This window comes from Chrysemys picta, chromosome 8, assembly GCF_011386835.1.
Source record: "Chrysemys picta bellii isolate R12L10 chromosome 8, ASM1138683v2, whole genome shotgun sequence".
Taxonomy (NCBI): Eukaryota; Metazoa; Chordata; order Testudines; family Emydidae; genus Chrysemys; species Chrysemys picta.
Genome location: NC_088798.1, coordinates 64,728,323 through 64,747,488, shown reverse-complemented (window position 1 = coordinate 64,747,488; position 19,166 = coordinate 64,728,323). Strand labels below are relative to the sequence as shown.

Below are 19,166 nucleotides of genomic sequence, written 5' to 3'. Positions count from 1 at the left end.
TTATGAATCAGATATTTTCTGTGATCTCAATAAATTGCCATATGAGAGTAGGCTTCTTAAGTCAAGGGCTGCATAGCAGGATCCAGGGAGGGAATAACCGAAGCCAGGGTGGCCATGTAAAAGCTGTAGCTTTTTGCGATATCTGTTGAATTGGGGTGCAGGTCTAAAATTAGACCTCCCTTGGCTTTCAGGATTAGAAACAAACAGGAATAGAACTCCTTTCCCCTGAGACACTGCAGCCCCTCCTCTGTGGCTCCCACCCAAAGGAGACAACCTACTGGATGAGGAAACCCTTGAGAGAGTGGTCCCTGAAGGGGGGGGGGGGGAGGAGGGATAGAAACAAATTGCACAGAACTTAGGACCCATTGGTCTGAAGTAGGCAGGAACCAAGCACTAAAGTTGTAAACTGGTATGGCGTCCTTGAGCCACCCATCAAAATGCCGGTTTAGCAACCCCTGGGTGTCTAGATCAGGGGTTGGCAAACTACAGCCCACAGGCCGGATCCAGTCCCTCAGGGCTTTGGATCCAGCCTGCGGGATTGGCCCCTGCACTGCTCTCAGAAGCGGCCCCCGGGCAGGAGGGCAGAGGGCATTGCCCTTGCCTCTGGGCACTGCCCCCCTTTCCCTCCCCCACCCCGCAGCTCCCATTGGCCGGGAACGGGGAACTGCTGCCAATGGGAGCTTCAGGGGAGATACCTGGAGGCACGGCAACGGCACCACACACGGAGACCTCCGCCCCCAGGGGACACAGCGCTTCCAGGAGTGGCACGGGGCTGGGACAGGGCAGGCGTGCAGAGAGCCTGCCTTGGCCCTGGTGCGGACCGCTGCCACTCCAGAGCCGCTTTAGGTAAGCGGCGCCGGGCCAGAGCCCAAACCCCTCCTGCACCCTGCCCCCCCAACTCCCTGCCCTAAGCTCCCTGCCTGCACCTCGCACCCCTCCTGCACCCCAACCCCTGCCCTGAGCTCCCTGCTGCACCGTGCATCCCAACCCCCTGCCGCACCCCTCCTGCACCCCAATCCCCTGCCCTGAGCCCCCTCCCAGTCTGCATCCCTCCTGCACCCCTGCCCTGAGCCCCCCTGCACTCTGCACCCCAACCCCCTTCCCTGAACCCCCTCATACAACCTGCACCCTTCCTCTGCCCCAATCCCTTGCCCTGAGCCCCTTCCTGCACACCACACCCCCTCCCACACTCCACACCCCAACCCCCTGCCCCAGCCCTGCATATAATTTCTTCACCCAGATGTGGCCCTCGGCCCAAAAAGTTTGCCCATCCCTGGTCTAGATGGAGCAAGCATTGATGTAGAAGCCAAAGGACATAGCGGCTTGTGTCTATAACCTCTACTTTTCACTCTTTGCAGGTCCTGATGAGCAGCAGCGTAATGGTGGGTCTGCTGCGGGAGAAAGTTTCCTGGGTGGGACAGGAGCATACAATCCCAAAAACTTTAAAAATAATTCCAGAATCTTTCCACTGATGGAGCTTAAAGTCTGTCTGTTCCAAAAAAGTGAGGACCCTTCAAAGGACATGTCTTGAATTGTTTGTCGGACCTCACACAGAAACCCCAAGGACTGCAGGCAAGAGCTCCTGTGCATGGAAACTGCAAAAAAACTTAGCAGCCAAGTTTGTAACATCTAGTTCAGCCTGTAGCAAACTTCAGTATGGATTGCCCCTCATCAACTAAAGAGAACATCTGTCTAGCATCCGCCAGCAACATGTCCTTAACCTTTAACAAGAAGTCTCAAATGTTAAAATCATAATGTTCCAAAAGAGATTGTTGGTTGGCAATCCTGAGTTGCAAAACCCACAGAAGCCCACAGCTCCTTGTGAACTGCCTCTGCCTTTCCAGGTACTAGGCCTAATACCAGACTGAGGACTAGGCAGCTCCTGGCAAGCAGACTCCCCATGCATCTCCAAGTACACAGAGAAGGAACAACTTGTGTAGGACATAGAAACTGGGAAAAATCCCCACAGGTTCCGAAAGGACCACTAAGCTGGTAGTGGGTCTCAGTGACTCCTTGGCCAGATGCCCAATCCCATTCCACCCAGAGGATCTCAAAGGCAACCCAGGGGAGTAACACCTATGTGGGGAATAGAGTGAGTGGTTCCAAGATTAGGAAAAGTAGGAACCAGTCTCTCATTCAGAGGACAGCGAATCACCCTCCGCCGACCAAGAGGGGTGCTGCCCGTGATGGTGTCTGAGACCAGTGCGGAGTTGGCAAAGAATGTAGAGAAGTCAACATTGCAGGCTTCCCCTTCGACAATACAGACGGGTAGGAAGTCTGAGGCACAGGAGGTTGTTGCAGTACCAAGTAATGCACCAATGACACTGGCACCCCACCATCTGCCAGTACCAGGAGCGCTATCTCCTGTACTGCCGTGGATAATGGTATCAATAGGCTCAGCAGATCTCTCGCTGCCACAACCACCTCTGGCCTGATCAATACCAAGATTGTCTTAGGTCATTGTGTGGTACTGCAGACATAGAAGGGGCCCTTTTGGTCCTGGACTCAATGGTACCTGCCTTGGTGCCAGAGTCAATGATGCCAGTTTCAGTCGTACCAGAGCAGGGGAGTGCTTAGGTTTCAGCTGTACTCTACTTCCTATACTTAGAAGATTTGGTGCTGGCCATCTTCCTCTCTGTGGTCTGTCTAGTGGTCTTATGCCTCTTTTTAGGTACTGGGGAGGGTGAGCAGTGCCAGGTCTTGGGCACGATAGGAAGTGCACTCCTAACTGACACCGAAGCACTCAGTGCCGATTCAGGACGGCTAAGCTCTAGCCCAAAAGATACAAGGTTTGAACCCGGGTGACCGAGGCATCCTTAGTACTGAGAAATGGAAACCCCAAAACTGGGAACTGAAGGTAACTAGTCGTATCCACGCTACGAAGGACTGATCAACTATAAAATCTAGAAAATTATTTACTGTACAATGAATTTACAATGAGCACACAGAGCATTTGCTAGGGCAGCCAAGCAATTCTAACAACCATCAGGGGCAGTAAGAAGGAAGTGAGGGGTCTCTGAGATAGCTGGGCCCTTTATACCAGCATGCGATGGAAGGGGTGCTCAAGCCACCTTGACTGATACCACTGAGGGAAGAGTTTCCGATGACTGTGCATAGGGCACATGCACTCCAAGTGATTGCACGTGTGCATTCCACTCTTGAACTACTCTGCACTCAGATCACCCAAAGTCCTTAGGAGGAATGAAGGTGGGAAACAAGGAATCTATAACATGTTTAAAATCCTGCATCTTTTAATAAATTAACAAATTATGCATCTAAGGAAATAACATTTACCTTCAGCTTCAGAAATCTCTTCTGTTTTTGCTCCAAGTATATTAGCAGCAATATTCACCATATTTAGAATGGCATCTGAACAAAAACATGACTGATCAGAGAGGACATGACCAGAAATCCTCACAGAAATTTGTACTATTATCTACCCATCCATCTGCATAGACTAACTTTGGATCCATCAATTTGTTTTTCCAGTCCAAACAAGTCATCTATCCCCTCCTACTCCCACCTTATTTGTCTCATCATTAAAAAAAAATGGTTGGGTTTTCTGCTTGACATAATTTCAAATATAGGTTTCTAGGTTATTTTGCAAAATTATGCCAAATCTTTACCAGTGGGGCTCTCAATTAAAAGGTTTATCCTGGCTTCCAACCATATTTAAAATAGGAAGTTGTAAATATATATGTTTTATTTCAAGAATATATGTTGGCAGAAAAGGCAATTAAAATGTTTCCTAAACAACATGCTGCTAACATATTTCCTAAATAACATGGTGATGGCAGTAAAGATCCTACTACAATTGAGGCAAAATGTTCCTCTTCCATCTGAGCTGAGAAACATTGTTCTTCACTTTTTCCATGAAAGCAACTATCAAAGCTGGTGGAAGGTTATTGATCTTTTTGTATCTATTGATTCAATACAGGTCCACAATGGATAAGAGATCTACTACAGACTGCAGAAAAGTTCAGCGAAGCAGAATTCCAGGTAAGAGTTTTTGCGATATTATTAGTATTGAATTGGTTTTCTACTCTTGAATCTTGTGCTTCCAGGTGGAAATCCCTCTAGCACTCATAAAAATTCAGTCCTCCGAGTCAATGGTAGATTAAGCTCAACAGTCAGTGCCTCTATGTCCTCTAGAACATTTTCAGCTCCTCAATGAGATAGAAGGAAAGAGATCCCTGAGGTAAAGGCAAATAAATGACCCAAGTAGGCTAGAACCAAAAAAAAAAAAAAAAAAAAAAAAAAAAAAAAAAAAAAAAAAAACATTTTTATTTCTTACTCTGATTGCCTACCCATCCTATCAAGCGATCTTTAAAGAACCAGAATTACTGAAAAGTATTTGGGTTTTGGTAAGATTGATTAGACTAGTGCTTTTGCAGTCTAAAAAGCTCAAGAGAGCTACCCTCCTGAACACCATGAATTTTATCTGTTCATTAAAGTTTTTATTCCATGCTTACCACTGTAGTTGCTAAATGCCTTATAAGAGATCATAACCAACATAGGTCAGCTCAGATCTGAAATCTGAACCAGATTCCTTGCGGCATGTAAAACAGAGGAAAGAGACAACTGAAGTTGCTCTGTGAGTCTTCCAGATGATGAGAACAGAAGGAGTGAGGGCACAAGAGCTACCTGCCCTGCTCAATATGGCCAGAGAGACTGCAAGACAGCTCTTATGATCATCCAAATCCCTAATCAGATTTCTGATGCTTCCCTCCTTACCATTCATATAACTAGGGGTTCTACTGTTACATAGATATTAGCCTCACTACTTGAGATTAGAGATGGCATTGTACTAGACTGACTAAATGGAGGCCGCTTTTGTCACTCTTACATTTGCCCAAGCACAAGCCTCACAAAGTTTTCAAAAAAAGGAATGCAGATTATCCCAGAGTACTGGCAGTCTCAAAATGACAGTCTCAAATGACAGTCTCAAAAACAGACTACTAGCCAATACTATGTAAGAGTTACTGAGTACTTAATGGTTATATAGTCACTGGTTTCTAAACAGACTTTGGCATACTAAACACACTCTAAAAACATATTTGACATCCATTAAAGAAAGTCACTGCACTTCTCAGACCATCAAAGTTGTAGTCGTATTAAGTTACATACACCTGTATTTGCATATATAGCATTATATTTTAAAGTAGTTTATCAACACTATTGTGGGTATGGGAAGCTCAAGACTAACGACTGGTAAAAGGATAAACGGGGCAGCATTGGGAAAACTAACATGCTGCTTTTTGAGTTGCAAGCCCAACATTATTTGGCACTTTTACATTTATTAATAGACTGCTGTTTGTTTGGGAATTTATTCCTTCCCACTAAGATACTGTGCAACATTCCTGGCCATGACCTTTTCATACTTAAGCCACAGCTACATTCTAGGAAAAAATGAAAGCAAGCATTACAAACTTGTACAGTGTGGGATTAAAAAAAAATGCTTGCCCATGCAGATACAAGATTACTAACCTGTTTGAGCACTATGCAGAAGTAATATTCATTGTGCATGCAGAAGCTAGATCACTAACCTTGATAGACAGGAACAAGCTCAATGAGGCAACAATTATTCTAGAAGCGTTGGATGACTGGTGCTATTATCTTAAAATAATGCAGTTGAAGTTGAGAACTCCCATTAAAACTGAAGTAGTGCCATGACTAGTCACCTTAGTTCACTAAAACTCACTTATTTTCAGAAGATTAGGTACAGTCACCCAGATTAAATGAAACTGGTTAAAGAGGAAGAATGTGAGAAGTGCCTGAGCCATCAGCTCCCTCAAAAGCAGACTGGTTTAAGAACGGATAAAGAAGCTATGCTATGCACATAAAGACTTAGGCTCAGAGACATATAGTGGTTCTCTATCCTTTCCCTTTAGCCAGGTGCTCAGGCAACTCTATCCTCTTTAATAATCAAGGTTCTACTGCACTGTTAACAAAACAATTAAGACTTTAAAAAAAAAAAGTCACATTCAACTTTTCATTTATTTAAGTTAACATGCTTATTGCTCTGATGCTAAGAGAAAAGGACTGAGTAAAATTTTCAAAAATGCTTTAAGTATTTTAGGAGTTTAAGTCTTATTTACAAAAAAGAGACTTAGGCACTTCATCTCAGTCTGCTCCTAAGGCATTTAGGAGTTTGAAAATTTTGCCCTAAATCTGAATTACAAAAGCACGATTTTTCCCATTATTCAATTAAATAAATGTGTCACAATAAAGTGGAATCTCACTTTCACATATAAAAAAACATTTTATTACTAGACAGCATTATGAAAGTGTTCTGAGAAACATGCAATTATACTCACTAGTAGCAGAACCAAGGAGATTTTTTGAAGATTTTTCTTCCCCTGTATTGTAATCCAATGGATAATCTGTTTAAAATGAAAGAAAATATTGTTGCAACAATAGAAAGTTACATGCCTTATGAACAGTGAAAATACATCTCAAGGTCTAGGGTTTGCATTATATGCAAAGAGTCTGACAAAGTAAAAATAAACTTCAATTTTAGTTTGTCCTAGTTACTGTAAATCGGAGTTAAAAGGACACTGATATTGTCAATGAGCTCACTGGAGTATCAGGTTGTAGGCACTGAAGCCAGAGGAGTCTAGAACCTCAGATCTCTTCTCTCCCCCCCTCCCGCCCCTAACCCAGGGAATAAAGGCACAGCAAACCACAAATCTGGTTAAAAAATGGGTTCAACAAGATACGGGAAGCACAAAACATGGGCATCCCTTTCAGGGCTGACTGCAAGCAAGAGAAACACCTCTTGAAGTCTCTGCAAGCCTCAGGGCCTAAGAGTCCTGGTAAGGGACGGTGGACTCCAGGGACATGGGAGCAAGCTATTAGTGATTTACAATAAATCTTAAGCTAGGCTAAGAAAATGTCTAAGCCTGAAGACATGACAGGAGGAGTTCCATTATCTCTCTGCAGCGACCAAGAAGGAACAGACAGTTGGGGGGTGCAGTCCCTTTATATAAACTACAGGTAGTGCTTTTAAAGGCAGTTCTGCAGGTTCAGAAGGAAGCTCTTGCAGGTAACTCCTATGAAGTAAGATGACTAGATTTTCGAAGTGAAAAACAAACATTTCTGATTGGGGAGGGGAGTGAAGAAGCCAGAGCTACTCCCTGAATGTTTTGGAAGCTGGGATGTAGGAAGAGAAAGAGCATGCCCACACATTTCTGTCTTCCTCAGCCAAGCAAAACCTCTTCCACACTTCTCTTCCTTTTAAGAATGAAAATGGGATGCTTCAGCACAGGGCTGAGTGAAAGTAGTCAATGTTTACTCCAAATACATTCTTGTTATTTTCTTTGTCTACTTTCCTTCACTGTATGTGCAATACCAGCTTTGTGTCTTCCTTCCCTCACCATTCTATCTTTCCTCATTTACGTTCCTGTGTCTTGCCTCCTTTCAAAACTAAGCTCACTTTTGTTCCCCTCTGTCCTGCAAGAAGTCAGGGCTTGCATCTGAAGCAGAGGTAATCACAAGTATGGTTGCCAGCTCAGAGTGGGTCAGTAACCACCTGAAATGAGAGCATGTCTGTCACCATGTGAATCTATGTGTGGATGAAGGATGGCTTGAGGATTCACAAAGGGAGAAGCATGCTCACAACATCCAAGGTGACAGGTCTGGGGAGGATGGCTGGAGGTGTATATATGCTCAGCCAGCCTACTGTAATTCTCACCAACTCAGACAGTAGTGCCCAGAAGTGAACAATCTGCAGAGGTTTATAATGAAGAACAGTAGGTTGTATAAGGCCTAATGGGATGTTCAAACAGGCCTTGAAAATGGACACATTACTCAGATTCATAGACTAAGGCCGGAAGGAACCATTGTATCATCACAAGCCACAGTACCTCACCCACCCACTCTTGTAATAGGCTTATAACCTTTAGCACATTCATAAATTTCCGGCAGATTTTACCACTTTAAGGATTATTTTAGTTTATCTTTATCCTTAACTTCAGAATAAAGCATTCAGCACAGGCAGGGGAAAAATGCTAGCTATTACCAAGTACAGAAGGTATGTTTGATGACTAACAAGCATCAGTTACTTCTGTTTGCTTACCATAGTCTTCATCAAACAGCTCTTGTCGTTCTGACTGGTATTGGGAGTCAGCAATTTCTTCATATTCTTCAACCATACTAGTGCCAAACACCCTATAAACATTTAATTAAAACTGATTGAAAAAATCTAATTGCTGTACTTACTGCCATAAATATGTATTAAGTAAGCAATGCTTGTCCTCGGTTAGCCAGTCAGCAAACTGACACCTTCCATAAGCTGACCAAACTCCCTTCCTTTGAAACAAACTCACTTCCAAAAAATAATTTGTTAGCACTTTGCAAGTGTTGCATTTAGAACCAAATCCTGTCGCTAACTCCTCCAAAACATTTCCAAAAAATAATACCTTTTCCACATCGATACAACTGGAACTTTCAGTCAGACCCTTATCCTTAGTCTTGATTACTGCATGCGCCTCCTCTGTCCTCCCTGATGCACACAGTCCCATCCTCTTCCCCACTTCCATTCAAAATGCAGATTCTAAGACCACATTCTTTGCTCAACAGTGACCATGTCATTTGATCTTTGAATCCCTCCACTGGCTCCCTGTTTTCCTACACTATCTTCTAGTTTTTTGTCCTCATGTTCAAGGCTAACTCAAAGGCCATGGTGTATGGTTCTGGCTTACAGTGCCAGAGGTCCCAGGTTCAAAGATTGGGAAAATGAAAATCCTAAGGATTAGGAGACTTCAAGGGGGTGTGAGGGGCTGTTGCTTGTACCTTTGAGTTATCTAGGGCTAGATTCACAAAGAAAAATTCATTGGGCAAGAGAGAACCTGCAAACATGGGACTGACTCTATAGACTGGTGGTTAGAACACTCACCTGAGAAGTGGATGACCCAAAATCCAGTCCCCCTGCTCAAATGACTTTTTAAAATTATTTATCCATAGTGGAACAGCTTCAACAGGAGACACTGAGGGAGCCCCATATCAGAATAACCCACAGCACAGTGATTAGGACATGCACCTGTGAGGTGGCAGATCCCAGTTCAAATCCCTTCTTCCCTTTAGACAGAAGGGGGACTTGAACCAGGGCTCTCCCACGTCCCAAATGAGTACCATAACTACTGGACTAAAAGTTTGAGGAGGTCCTCCTCCTCGCTGCTTCAGGTGTTTTGTGTAAGCTCACCTACATGGCCTGAGCTGGTAGGCAAGGACTGAGCACACTTAACAGATTGGGCCCTGCAGGTGAGCGAAGTGGAGGAACACCTATCTTTCCTTGGTCCATGCATTGTTTTAGGGATTAAGACGTCTGTACGCCTGGTGTAGGACTGCAGAGCAAATGATCAGAGGCATAAACATAGGCTTCTAGGGAACTTTTAATGCAAAAATTTAGGCACCAAGTAATTTTAGGTGCCTACAAGGTACAGGGGCAGCTGAATCGGGGGTTTGCAAATCTTAGTAGGGCCTGATTCTGGGATTTAGGTACCCACGGTGGCCATTAGGCATTTAAGTCCTTTTATGAATCTAGCCCCTAATACTGGCCACTGTCAAAGACTGGACTAGATGAAGCTCAGTAACTGCCAGACTAGATCAGACCTATGTTTCCTAAGGCCTTTCATAGTCCTTCCCCTTCTTGCTTATCCACTCACTTGTTTTATTGTATTGCACGCCCCATCATTTGTTCTGCCAATTAGGTCAGTCTTGAATGCCTTTGTCCACTTCTACAAACATCTCTGCCTTCTATCATGCTGCTACTTAATATGGAACACTTGAATTAGTCCATAAGGCTACCTTTTTTAAATAAAAAAGCTTTCAGTGACTTGGCAGCAACACTATGCAGCAGCTAATCTATGTAACCTGTTGATCTTATAAGCAAACACTCCACTAATGAATTTCAAAAAGAATAAAGCTACTGAAAGCTCAAACTTGCGTTTTCCAGTTGTCACTAGAAAATATTATTGCAGTGATGCAAAAGTAGCTAAAGAAAACTGTCAGCTTAAATGTTTCATTCTATATTACCTTATAAGGCTTAGAGGACAAAAGTGTTCTGATCCAAAATGTGATACCAACTCCACCTAAAGAATAAGAAGTATTCAAAATGGAAGAACAGCAAAGAACCATCAAGTTAAACCTCCATTCAACATATCCATACAGTTTTCAATCTGCAAGTTAGATTTATGTAAGTGATGTGCAGATTGCTCATTACAGAAAGGTTCTTGGAAAGCTTTATTCCTGCCATGCATTAACATGCCAAGCCACAGATTATACCCAAGCCCTATGCATTCAACATTCAGAAAGGAGGTTGCTAACCTTTATGTACTTGATGAACATCTGAAGCAAGAGAAAGGAAAAGAAAAAAAAGATGTCAGTACAAAGGCCATGCCACAGGCAACTAGAATTTTTTTTTTTAAATAAGTACTATAAAATGCACAAAGAAATAAGATGCGAAGGATAAAGCTGCAATACTACATCGTTTGCTTTAGGTAAACCTAGATTTATTTTAGCCCTCAATTTGCAGACAGAAAGGAACAACATGCACAGAAATCTTTGTTTCTATTAATCGAAAGATATAGCCAGATTCCAAATTTTCTCTTACAGAATGATAAAAAATTTGATATGCCAGACACAGAATATTGAAATGAATTAAGCTAAATAAATGTGATGATTATTAAGTTGGGGTGAGGGGGAAGCATTAAACAGCCTCCTGAAAGATGAGAACTTTAAGAAGAAACATTTAGTATGTACTTTATACATACTGTAACTGTTCTAATTTCAACATAACATTCTGTTTTACAGAAATATTTCTAGGAGAAGATAGGTGATAGAACAGCTGAAGATCCAATGGGAAAGTTTTAGCTACTACTATATTTGTAACATGCTAGCAAACTATATTCGATATTATAAAAGCCAATACACTCCAAGAACAATTAGTACTTTTAAGATTTCATGGTTTTTGGACCATAATATTTAAGGCAGAAAATTACATACAAGAGATTTTTAAAATTCTATAGCATCTAGCACACTTTTGGTACTTTACTAACAGATAAAGTCACAGTTCTGGCTATACTGATTAGGCTATTAATTCAGCCAGCAGGCAGAGCAAAAAGACTTTATCTTGTCATTTTACAGCCTCATGCAAGATTTTTTGGGAGTGTAATTATGCAATTAACAGTTGAAGAGTAAAAGATTTGGATAGTTATTATCATAGATTACAAGTTAAATCACTCCCACATCATTAGGAAAGTAGATTCCTTAATTTTATGGTATAAGCCAATCTTTACAGAAATTCAGTGATTTCAAATGATTGTGTTTTCTTGGACGGTGCCAAAGTTTAATTTTTGTAAAAAATTTAATAGTATTGTGATAGAATTTAAAAAAGGGTATAAAATAAATTACCATGATAACATTAAAAAGATACACTACAACTTTAACCAACTATAATCTAAACACAGGTTCAAAGGAGAGAGAATGCTAAATGAAGGCTAGTATGCTTCAAATTATTTTTTTAAAGAGGGACGGGGAGATTAGCAAATCAAAATCCACACTGTTTCCATTCAAGTTGTGTTACTCCAGAAACCACTGCAGTACAAGTATATTTGAATTGCAGTTAGGGAATGAAGAAAAAAAAAATCAATCAATTAATCAATCAAATGAAAATAGAACGCTGGCCTTAGATTTAATGTTTACTTATGACAGTGTTACATGCTCACTTTTATTAGTGAAAACAAACATTAAGCATGCCAATGCATCAAATAATGTTGTTTTGGATGCTCAGATGAGATGTTAACTAGAGAAAAAAAATTGTTCTAAACAAAATCAAAAAGCAAGTATTTGGAAGCAATAGTATCCTTTTCAGAACAAAAGCAACTTGCAATTGTACCAATGCATTCTCTTTATTAACTATGAGAAGATTTCTAAATAGGCTAGATTTCACAGGTTTTCCTGAAATCTTAAATAAAGTATTCTCAATGCAAAACAAGCCTCTGTGAATTTATCAATTATTAAATTGTGGCTCCAGCAATAGTAAGCCTAAATAATTCAAAGGAATTAGCGTATGTGACAGTTACAGCTCAAGAACTCCACTATGAATACTATACTAGATATCAAAACTGAAGTTCTAAAATTTCAGATTTTAGTGCATTATTTTTGTTTGAAGTTGTGTAGCAATACAGGTCTGTCGCATCTTATGCGCATTTAACATGCGCGATTTCAACTTTACGCGGTCGGCAAAAACAAAAAACAAAACAAAAAAAAGAAAACAATTTTAATACTATACCTGTAGTGCGGGCGATTTCGCCCACCATTGAACTCAATGGGATTTTGGCTATACATGGTTTTCGCTTTACGCGCTAACCGCGGAACGGAACCCCCGCCTAAGATGAGACAGACCTGTATAAAGTAAAAACTACTGAGGAAGTGTATAATTGCTAGAGTACAGGTTACACCGTAGAGATACAGAATAAACTACCGCAGGTAATATGAACCTGTAGAAATATGCACCACATGTGTTTTGGTATGTATTGTATTTAAAGAAAATAAAAGTTCTGAGAACGTTTTGCTTCATTAAACCTAAAAAGCAAAGTAAAACATTGGCAGCCAAAACCAAACAAACTTACAAAATCAGCTGCAGTTGAGAAAATTGATGCTAAAGTTATCAACCTTTCCTTAATACCCTCTTGTATTTGAAACAATCATGGTATGCCAGTAAACAAAAATTCAGATTGCTAACTGAGCAAGGACTTTTCAATCCAGGTTTGAACAGACTCAAGTAACACTGTATTGGTGACTCATGCGGAAGTCATCCTTCAAAAAAAATGTGTACATTAAAAGTGAGAATAGTTGCATTCAGTGCACACTAAAAATATTACCTTAACGTATTTTGCATACATCTGTTCATCCAAAGGAAAGCTTTGGACAATTCTCTCATCTCTAGCATGAAAAGTACCTAATTTAATCCATTTATTTGTTGGGTACCTGGAAAACATCAAAATGTTGACTTTTTTAAAAAAAGGCAGAAAATCATCAAGATTTTTTCATAATTTTAATATTCTTTGAATAATTAATAATATTCTTTAAAAAAATTAGTATTTCATTTTAATATTTTTCCCAATTCTTTTTTTCATAACTTCAATATTCCTTGTTTAGCCATTCTAGGAAACTCTAAGCTGAAATCAATCCTGCTTCCATAATGTCGATACAATTATTAAAGGATTATGCACAAGGCCTGTGTTGCTGGGCACTGATTTCTAAATCCAAACAAAATATATTGAAGTATTTGCTTTGAAAAGGAAAAATGGTCTGGATGTTGCAAAATAAAGAAGTTTGCTAGTCCCAAATTCAACAGAACATCATTGTTCTTTTAGCAAAAGAGACTCTAAGCCATTAGATAAAACACTGCTGTTAAAGTATCATACTCAATGATGGCAGAATTAATCCCAGTTCAGTTACTAAATTACTGAGATTCCAAGCATTTCAAGATACCTACAGTCTATAGCAAAGTTTTTTTCATGCTCGGGGATGATTTTGGCTAAGGATTTGCTAACTTAAGAACAAGTTAACTGAATATATAGTTTACAAACATGTTAATATCTACTTTAGTATTGCAATAAAGTGTGTGCGTCTGCTTTTTACTACAGACTGCTTTAGATGCATATATAGCTATAAGTGTTGCCCTCATTTAAATAGCTGGAGGTTAGGGGAGAGAGAGAGAACATGACAGATACAAAGTTTGGAATTTTGAAACATGACCATGCACCCATAGTTTTTAAGCCATCAAAGTTCAAGAGAAGATAAAGTCCTTCACAAGTTACTGGGAAGGAGTGATCAATAGATCCCCTATGCCAAGGGTTCTCAACCTTTTCCTTTCTGAGCTCCTGTACGCCCGCGGCCCCCCACCCCCCAATATGCTATAAAAACTCCACAGCCCACTTATGCCGCAATAACTGGCTTTCTACATATAAAAGCCAGGGTGGCGTTAGGGGGTAGAAAGTAGGGCAATTGCCTGGGGTCTCATGCCACAGCAGTCCCCATGAAACTATATTGCTCAGGCTTGAGCTTCAACACCGGTTGGCAGGGCTCAGGGACCCAGGCTTCATCCCCATGCAGTGGAACTTCAGCTTTCTGCCCAGTGTATGTGTTTATATTACACACACACACACACACACACACACACACACACTCTAAAAATTTAAAAAATGGATATGGGATCTACTAAAGAGTTAATATTTTACTCTAATGATAACATTGGTTGGGAGTTTAGGATGTGGGCAATTGGTTCTATACCACTGGAAGGTAAAGATGTGGGATCTCTTAAAATATGTTACTTGCTTTCCACAATTAAGGATGACAATCAATCAAGGAGTTAAAAATTTAACTACAAATTAAAGATACAATAAATGCCAATATATTAGATACCTGATTTGCAAGTAAGTTCTTTAACATTTTAGTGTTTTTTACTTCTATGGTAAAAAATTACTTCTGGGATACAAACCTCATCTAGGGAGGAAATAAAATTAAAAGAGATCAATGATCCTTTCCCTTGCCATTTTTAAGGAGGCAAATCAAAGATGGAACTAGAAAGTACCACAGGACATCAAGGTAATAGTGTAGATTAAATTATTTTGCTTTTTGGGTGAAAGCTAAATGGCTGACATACCTACCTATTTTGAAAAATACCTATTACACATGCACAGTTCATCTTCCATGTTATTTCACAACATTTACATTAAGCAAAGGAATGAGCCACACAGTAGTATTTGGTATTCAAATTCTATTCATTAGGAAATCATTGCAATTGTTGAGTATTATTCTTGCTTTATGTTAAGCTTTCTGAATGCAAATGATCACAAATTCAAATTCTGATTATATGACATACCTGTCGCTAATGGACACCAGGAAGTCTTTAGGAGTAGATGAAAATAATTCATGATTTGCAATGTCAAGCTGCTTTACTTGAATTGGTTCACAGAGCTCAATAACAAACCTTTAAGACAAAAAAAAAAAAAGAGATTGGAAATAAGTGACCTCCAGCAAACACACAATTTCATTACACAATTCAAAACCATTAGTGCTACTAAACCTTTCATTCACAATGGAAATGTGCCACAAGATAGCTGTACAACAATACAGAGGCACCACTCACTGATACCTTTAGAAAATTTGTCAAAGAAACTGCTCCTGTGGTGTGTGGGTGGGTTGCAAATTATTTTGCTTTTAAATTCTATGCACGGGAAATGGAATAAAATGTTAGCTCAAAACACCCATTTTCTCAAAGTAAAAGAATGCAACTCTTGTTTCTTTCAAATTAAGCTCTACTCAGAAAAGTGACATCTTTATCCCACAGATCATCATCTGCCCCCTTTGAGTATTCAGGGTCATATCCACTTATTTCAGTAAGTACCTACTACTCTTTATTCCTGATAATATTGCAAAGCCAATACAACTCCAACTCCAGAAGAGCAAACTAGATTCTTTTCTGGCTTGCTCTTTATTAACAGAAATTATTATTAAACCCCCACTGTAGAAGTAGCTAAGTCAACAGAAGAATTCTTCCGTTGACCTAGCTACCAACTCTTGGAGAGATGGATTACCTGCACAGATGGACAAATGCTTTCTACATTGACAGAAAGTGTCTACACACTTCAGCGCTACAACAGCACAGCTGCAGCGCTGTAGCTGTGCTGCTGTAGTGTAGACATACCTTAAGTACTTAGAGGGTGATTTTGGACAATTTGTGGATTTAGTAGTTTGGAAAATGTATTGCTTTAAGGACTTGTGCCCACCCTATGTACAAATTTGAGAATTAAACAACTAAAACAAAAATTCACACCATTTATTAAATAAAAAGAAAAAAGGTGGTGAGTTAAATGACTAGTTTAAAAGTGAGGAGGAAGGACGGAATTCAAGAGGGAACCTACATAAAGTTGTCTGGAGTTTATAGTCTCACATTGGCATAGGAGTGCCTAACACCTTTTCTTTAGTCCTTCTGAAGAAGACTCCAAATTTCTAAAGATCACGAAGGAAAACAGAGCAGCACTCCCAATCATTGCCTCTCCCCCTTTCCATGCAATGCATACAGGAAATTTAAAAAGTTTTATATTAACTTCTCCAGTTGTTCATGCAGCCTGGAGTATGTAGTTTATAAAGTTGAGATAGCATGCAGGAAACGGTGGAACCTGCAATTACTCCACAATACTGCTGTCTACCAGGTCTATACTACAATCTTATGTTGGTATAACTACGTCACTGAGGAGTGGGTTTAAGCGATATAGTTATACTGACCTAACCCCCAGTGTAGACAGCACTGTCAAGGGGAGAGCTCTACCCATGCATCTCACAGAAGTGCATTAACTATGTCAATAAAAAAAGCTCTCCCATTGGCATAGTAGTGTCTTCACTAAAGCACTACAGTGGTGCTGCTGCAGCGCTATATATGTAAACAAGCCCCAGGAGAATAAGGATAACCGAGGGAATTATAAACAGTTAGCTTAACTTCAGTACCTGGAAAGATAATGGAGCAAACAATCAGTTTGTAAGCACCTAGACCATAAGGTGACAAATAACAGTCAACCTAGATTTGTCAAGAACAAATCATGTCAAACCAATCTAATATCCTTCTTTGACAGGGTAACAAGCCTTGCAGATAGGGGGCAAGCAGTAGATATATCTTGACATTAGAAAGGCTTTTTATATGGTCTCACATGACCTTCTCATAAGCAAACTGAGGAAATATAGCCTAGATGAATCTACTATAAGATTGGGTGCACAACTGGTTGGAAAACCATACTCAGAGTAATTATCAATGGTTCACAGTTAAACTGGAAGGGCATACTGAATGGAATCCGGCAGGGATCTGTCCTGTGTCCTATTCTATTCAATATCTTCATAAATGGTTTGGACAATGGCATAGAGAACACGCTTAAAGTCTGCAGATGATACCAAGTTGGGAGGGATTGCAAGCATCTTAGAATTCAAAATGATCTTGACAAACTGGACAAATGGTCTGAAATAAACAGGATGAAATTCAACAAGGACAAATGCAAAGCACTAACTTTGGAAGGAATAATCAATTGCACAAATGGCATATGACAACCTAGGAAGTTCTGCAGAAAAGGATCTGGGGATTACAGTGGATCACAAACTAAATACGAGTCAACAACATAATACTGTGGAAAAAAGCCAACATCATTCTGGGATGTATTAGCAATATTGTAAGCAAGATATCATAAAGAATTCTTCCACTCTACTCAGCACTGAAAAGGCCTCAATTGGAGTTCTGTTTCCAATTCAAGGCATCACATTTTGGGAAATGTGGACAAACTGCAGAACGTCTAGAGGACAACAACAAACATGATTAAAGGTCTAGAAAATCTGACCTACATGGAAAGAGTGTAAATTGCGTTTGTTTAGTCTGGAGAAGAGAAGCCTGAAGAGGGACATGATAAGAGTCTTCAAGCATGTAAAAAATTGCTATAAAGAGGAGGACGATCAATTATTCTCCTTATCCACTGAGGATAAGACAAGGAGTAATGGACTGCAGTAATTAAATTGCAGCCAGGTTAGACATTAGGAAGCTTCCTAACTGTAAGGGTAGTTAAACACTAGAACAAATTACCTATGGAGATTGTGGAATCTCCACCACTGGAGGTTTTTAAGAATAGGTTAGATAAAAACCTGTCAGGGATGGGACAAGATAATACTTAGTCCTGCCTCTGTGCAGGATACTGGACTAGATGACCTACTGAGGGCCCTTCCAGTTCTATATTTCTAGGATTCTAACCAGATGCCTGAGTATTTTTACATATGCTATCCGTTTAGAGGAGAAGCAGGCTTGTGCAGACTGCTAATCATTACTTAGTAATAATACTCTTAAGAGCACTGTCACCAACTGAAGATGCATAGGAAAATTTCAAAGCACAAAGGATTAGCAAAGAAGAGCCCACATCACCTGTCAAGTGACAAGCACTGTGTAAATAATGCAAGTTCTTCAGATGACATTTATTATGAATATTCAACTTTCAAGTTGACTACTAAGGACTCCGTCAATTAGCCACTCTCAGGCCTCATTCCAGGTTAAGCATTTCCCTTTATTCATTTCTTCAGTATGCCTCATCTTAGCTATCCTGTATTTGAAAAGGACTTAATATGCTAACTGATTTAATCAGAGAAGATATGGCACAACAATGAAGAGAAATAGCTGTCCTAGTCTCTCTCCAGGATTTGAATACATTTGTTTCCATGGTGCTCCCAGCCCAGGAAAGTTAAAGTCTAAACTCAGGTTACAGTCTAAACTCAGAGTAGCAGCCGTGTTAGTCTGTATCCGCAAACTTGTTAGTCTCTAAGGAGTCTAAACTCAGATTTTCAGCACAGTGACTCACTGTGCTACAATATTCATCAGTTTACTCACAAAATTATAATCCCGAGGTACATTTAATACTGTACATAGCACAATTTGAATTAAAAGCAAATATAATCCAAACCAGTGTTTTAAACATCTTCAAAAGCAACTATACAGTTGTGGAAGTCTCACTTAAGTCTTTACAAAGGTAAAATGGATGTACAGTTTTTTTTCCCTAAGATCATAATTTAGCTTTTTTTCTGTGAAATCTAATAGTGTGTCATGAAAAACATCAGCGCTGTTAAAAACATGGCATTTAAATGTTCTGCTAGTTCATATGTGGAGAAGATTCAGAATTATGGAGAAGATTGGTTGCACAAGCTTGATCTTGAGCTAAGTGGCACCAGCTCTTGGACTCTGAGGCTGAGCTTGCTGATTACAAAAGAACTGATAATTGAGAGGGCTCCTATGACAATAGTGGGCATGGTATAAGAAGGGTTAGGCTGAAGCAGGGGAGAAAGGAAAAGAATATAGGAACTTTAGAAGAGAGACTTGACTCCCAAAAAACCCCCACAGTACTGTTTTCTTTGCCTTCTGTGTTTTCTTTTCCCTTCTCCCTATGCTGCTCTTCTTGGTTTAGTCTGCAGAGCAACCTCCTTGTTTCAGATGCCATGGGAGCAACTAAACTACAGAGACCAAGCACAAAACTCAAAACTTAGGTGAAGCCATTCCTCTATCGCCATATCTCAACACCGTAGAGAAAGTAGTACTACCACCAAATTGGATTTTCTCTGCAGTAGAGGAAATGAAGGTC

At 40.1% G+C, this 19,166-nt stretch overlaps 1 protein-coding gene across 12 annotated transcripts in view; it reads right to left on the bottom strand.

Moving 5' to 3' along the window:
* The window catches only part of SUCO (SUN domain containing ossification factor), a 72,453-nt gene that overhangs the window by 16,492 nt on the left and 36,795 nt on the right, over nt 1–19,166 (bottom strand). For 8 of the 12 annotated variants that reach the window (XM_065554703.1, XM_065554708.1, XM_065554704.1 and 5 more), the window contains 7 exons: nt 14,891–14,998; nt 12,885–12,990; nt 10,327–10,347; nt 10,036–10,091; nt 8,078–8,169; nt 6,318–6,383; nt 3,295–3,369 (listed from right to left, as the gene is read on the bottom strand). In XM_065554703.1, the coding sequence (XP_065410775.1) occupies nt 3,295–3,369; nt 6,318–6,383; nt 8,078–8,169; nt 10,036–10,091; nt 10,327–10,347; nt 12,885–12,990; nt 14,891–14,998 (524 nt within the window). The remainder of the gene's footprint in view (nt 1–3,294; nt 3,370–6,317; nt 6,384–8,077; nt 8,170–10,035; nt 10,092–10,326; nt 10,348–12,884; nt 12,991–14,890; nt 14,999–19,166) is intronic. The other 4 variants (XM_065554707.1, XM_042851210.2, XM_065554705.1 and 1 more) reach the window with 2 other exon arrangements.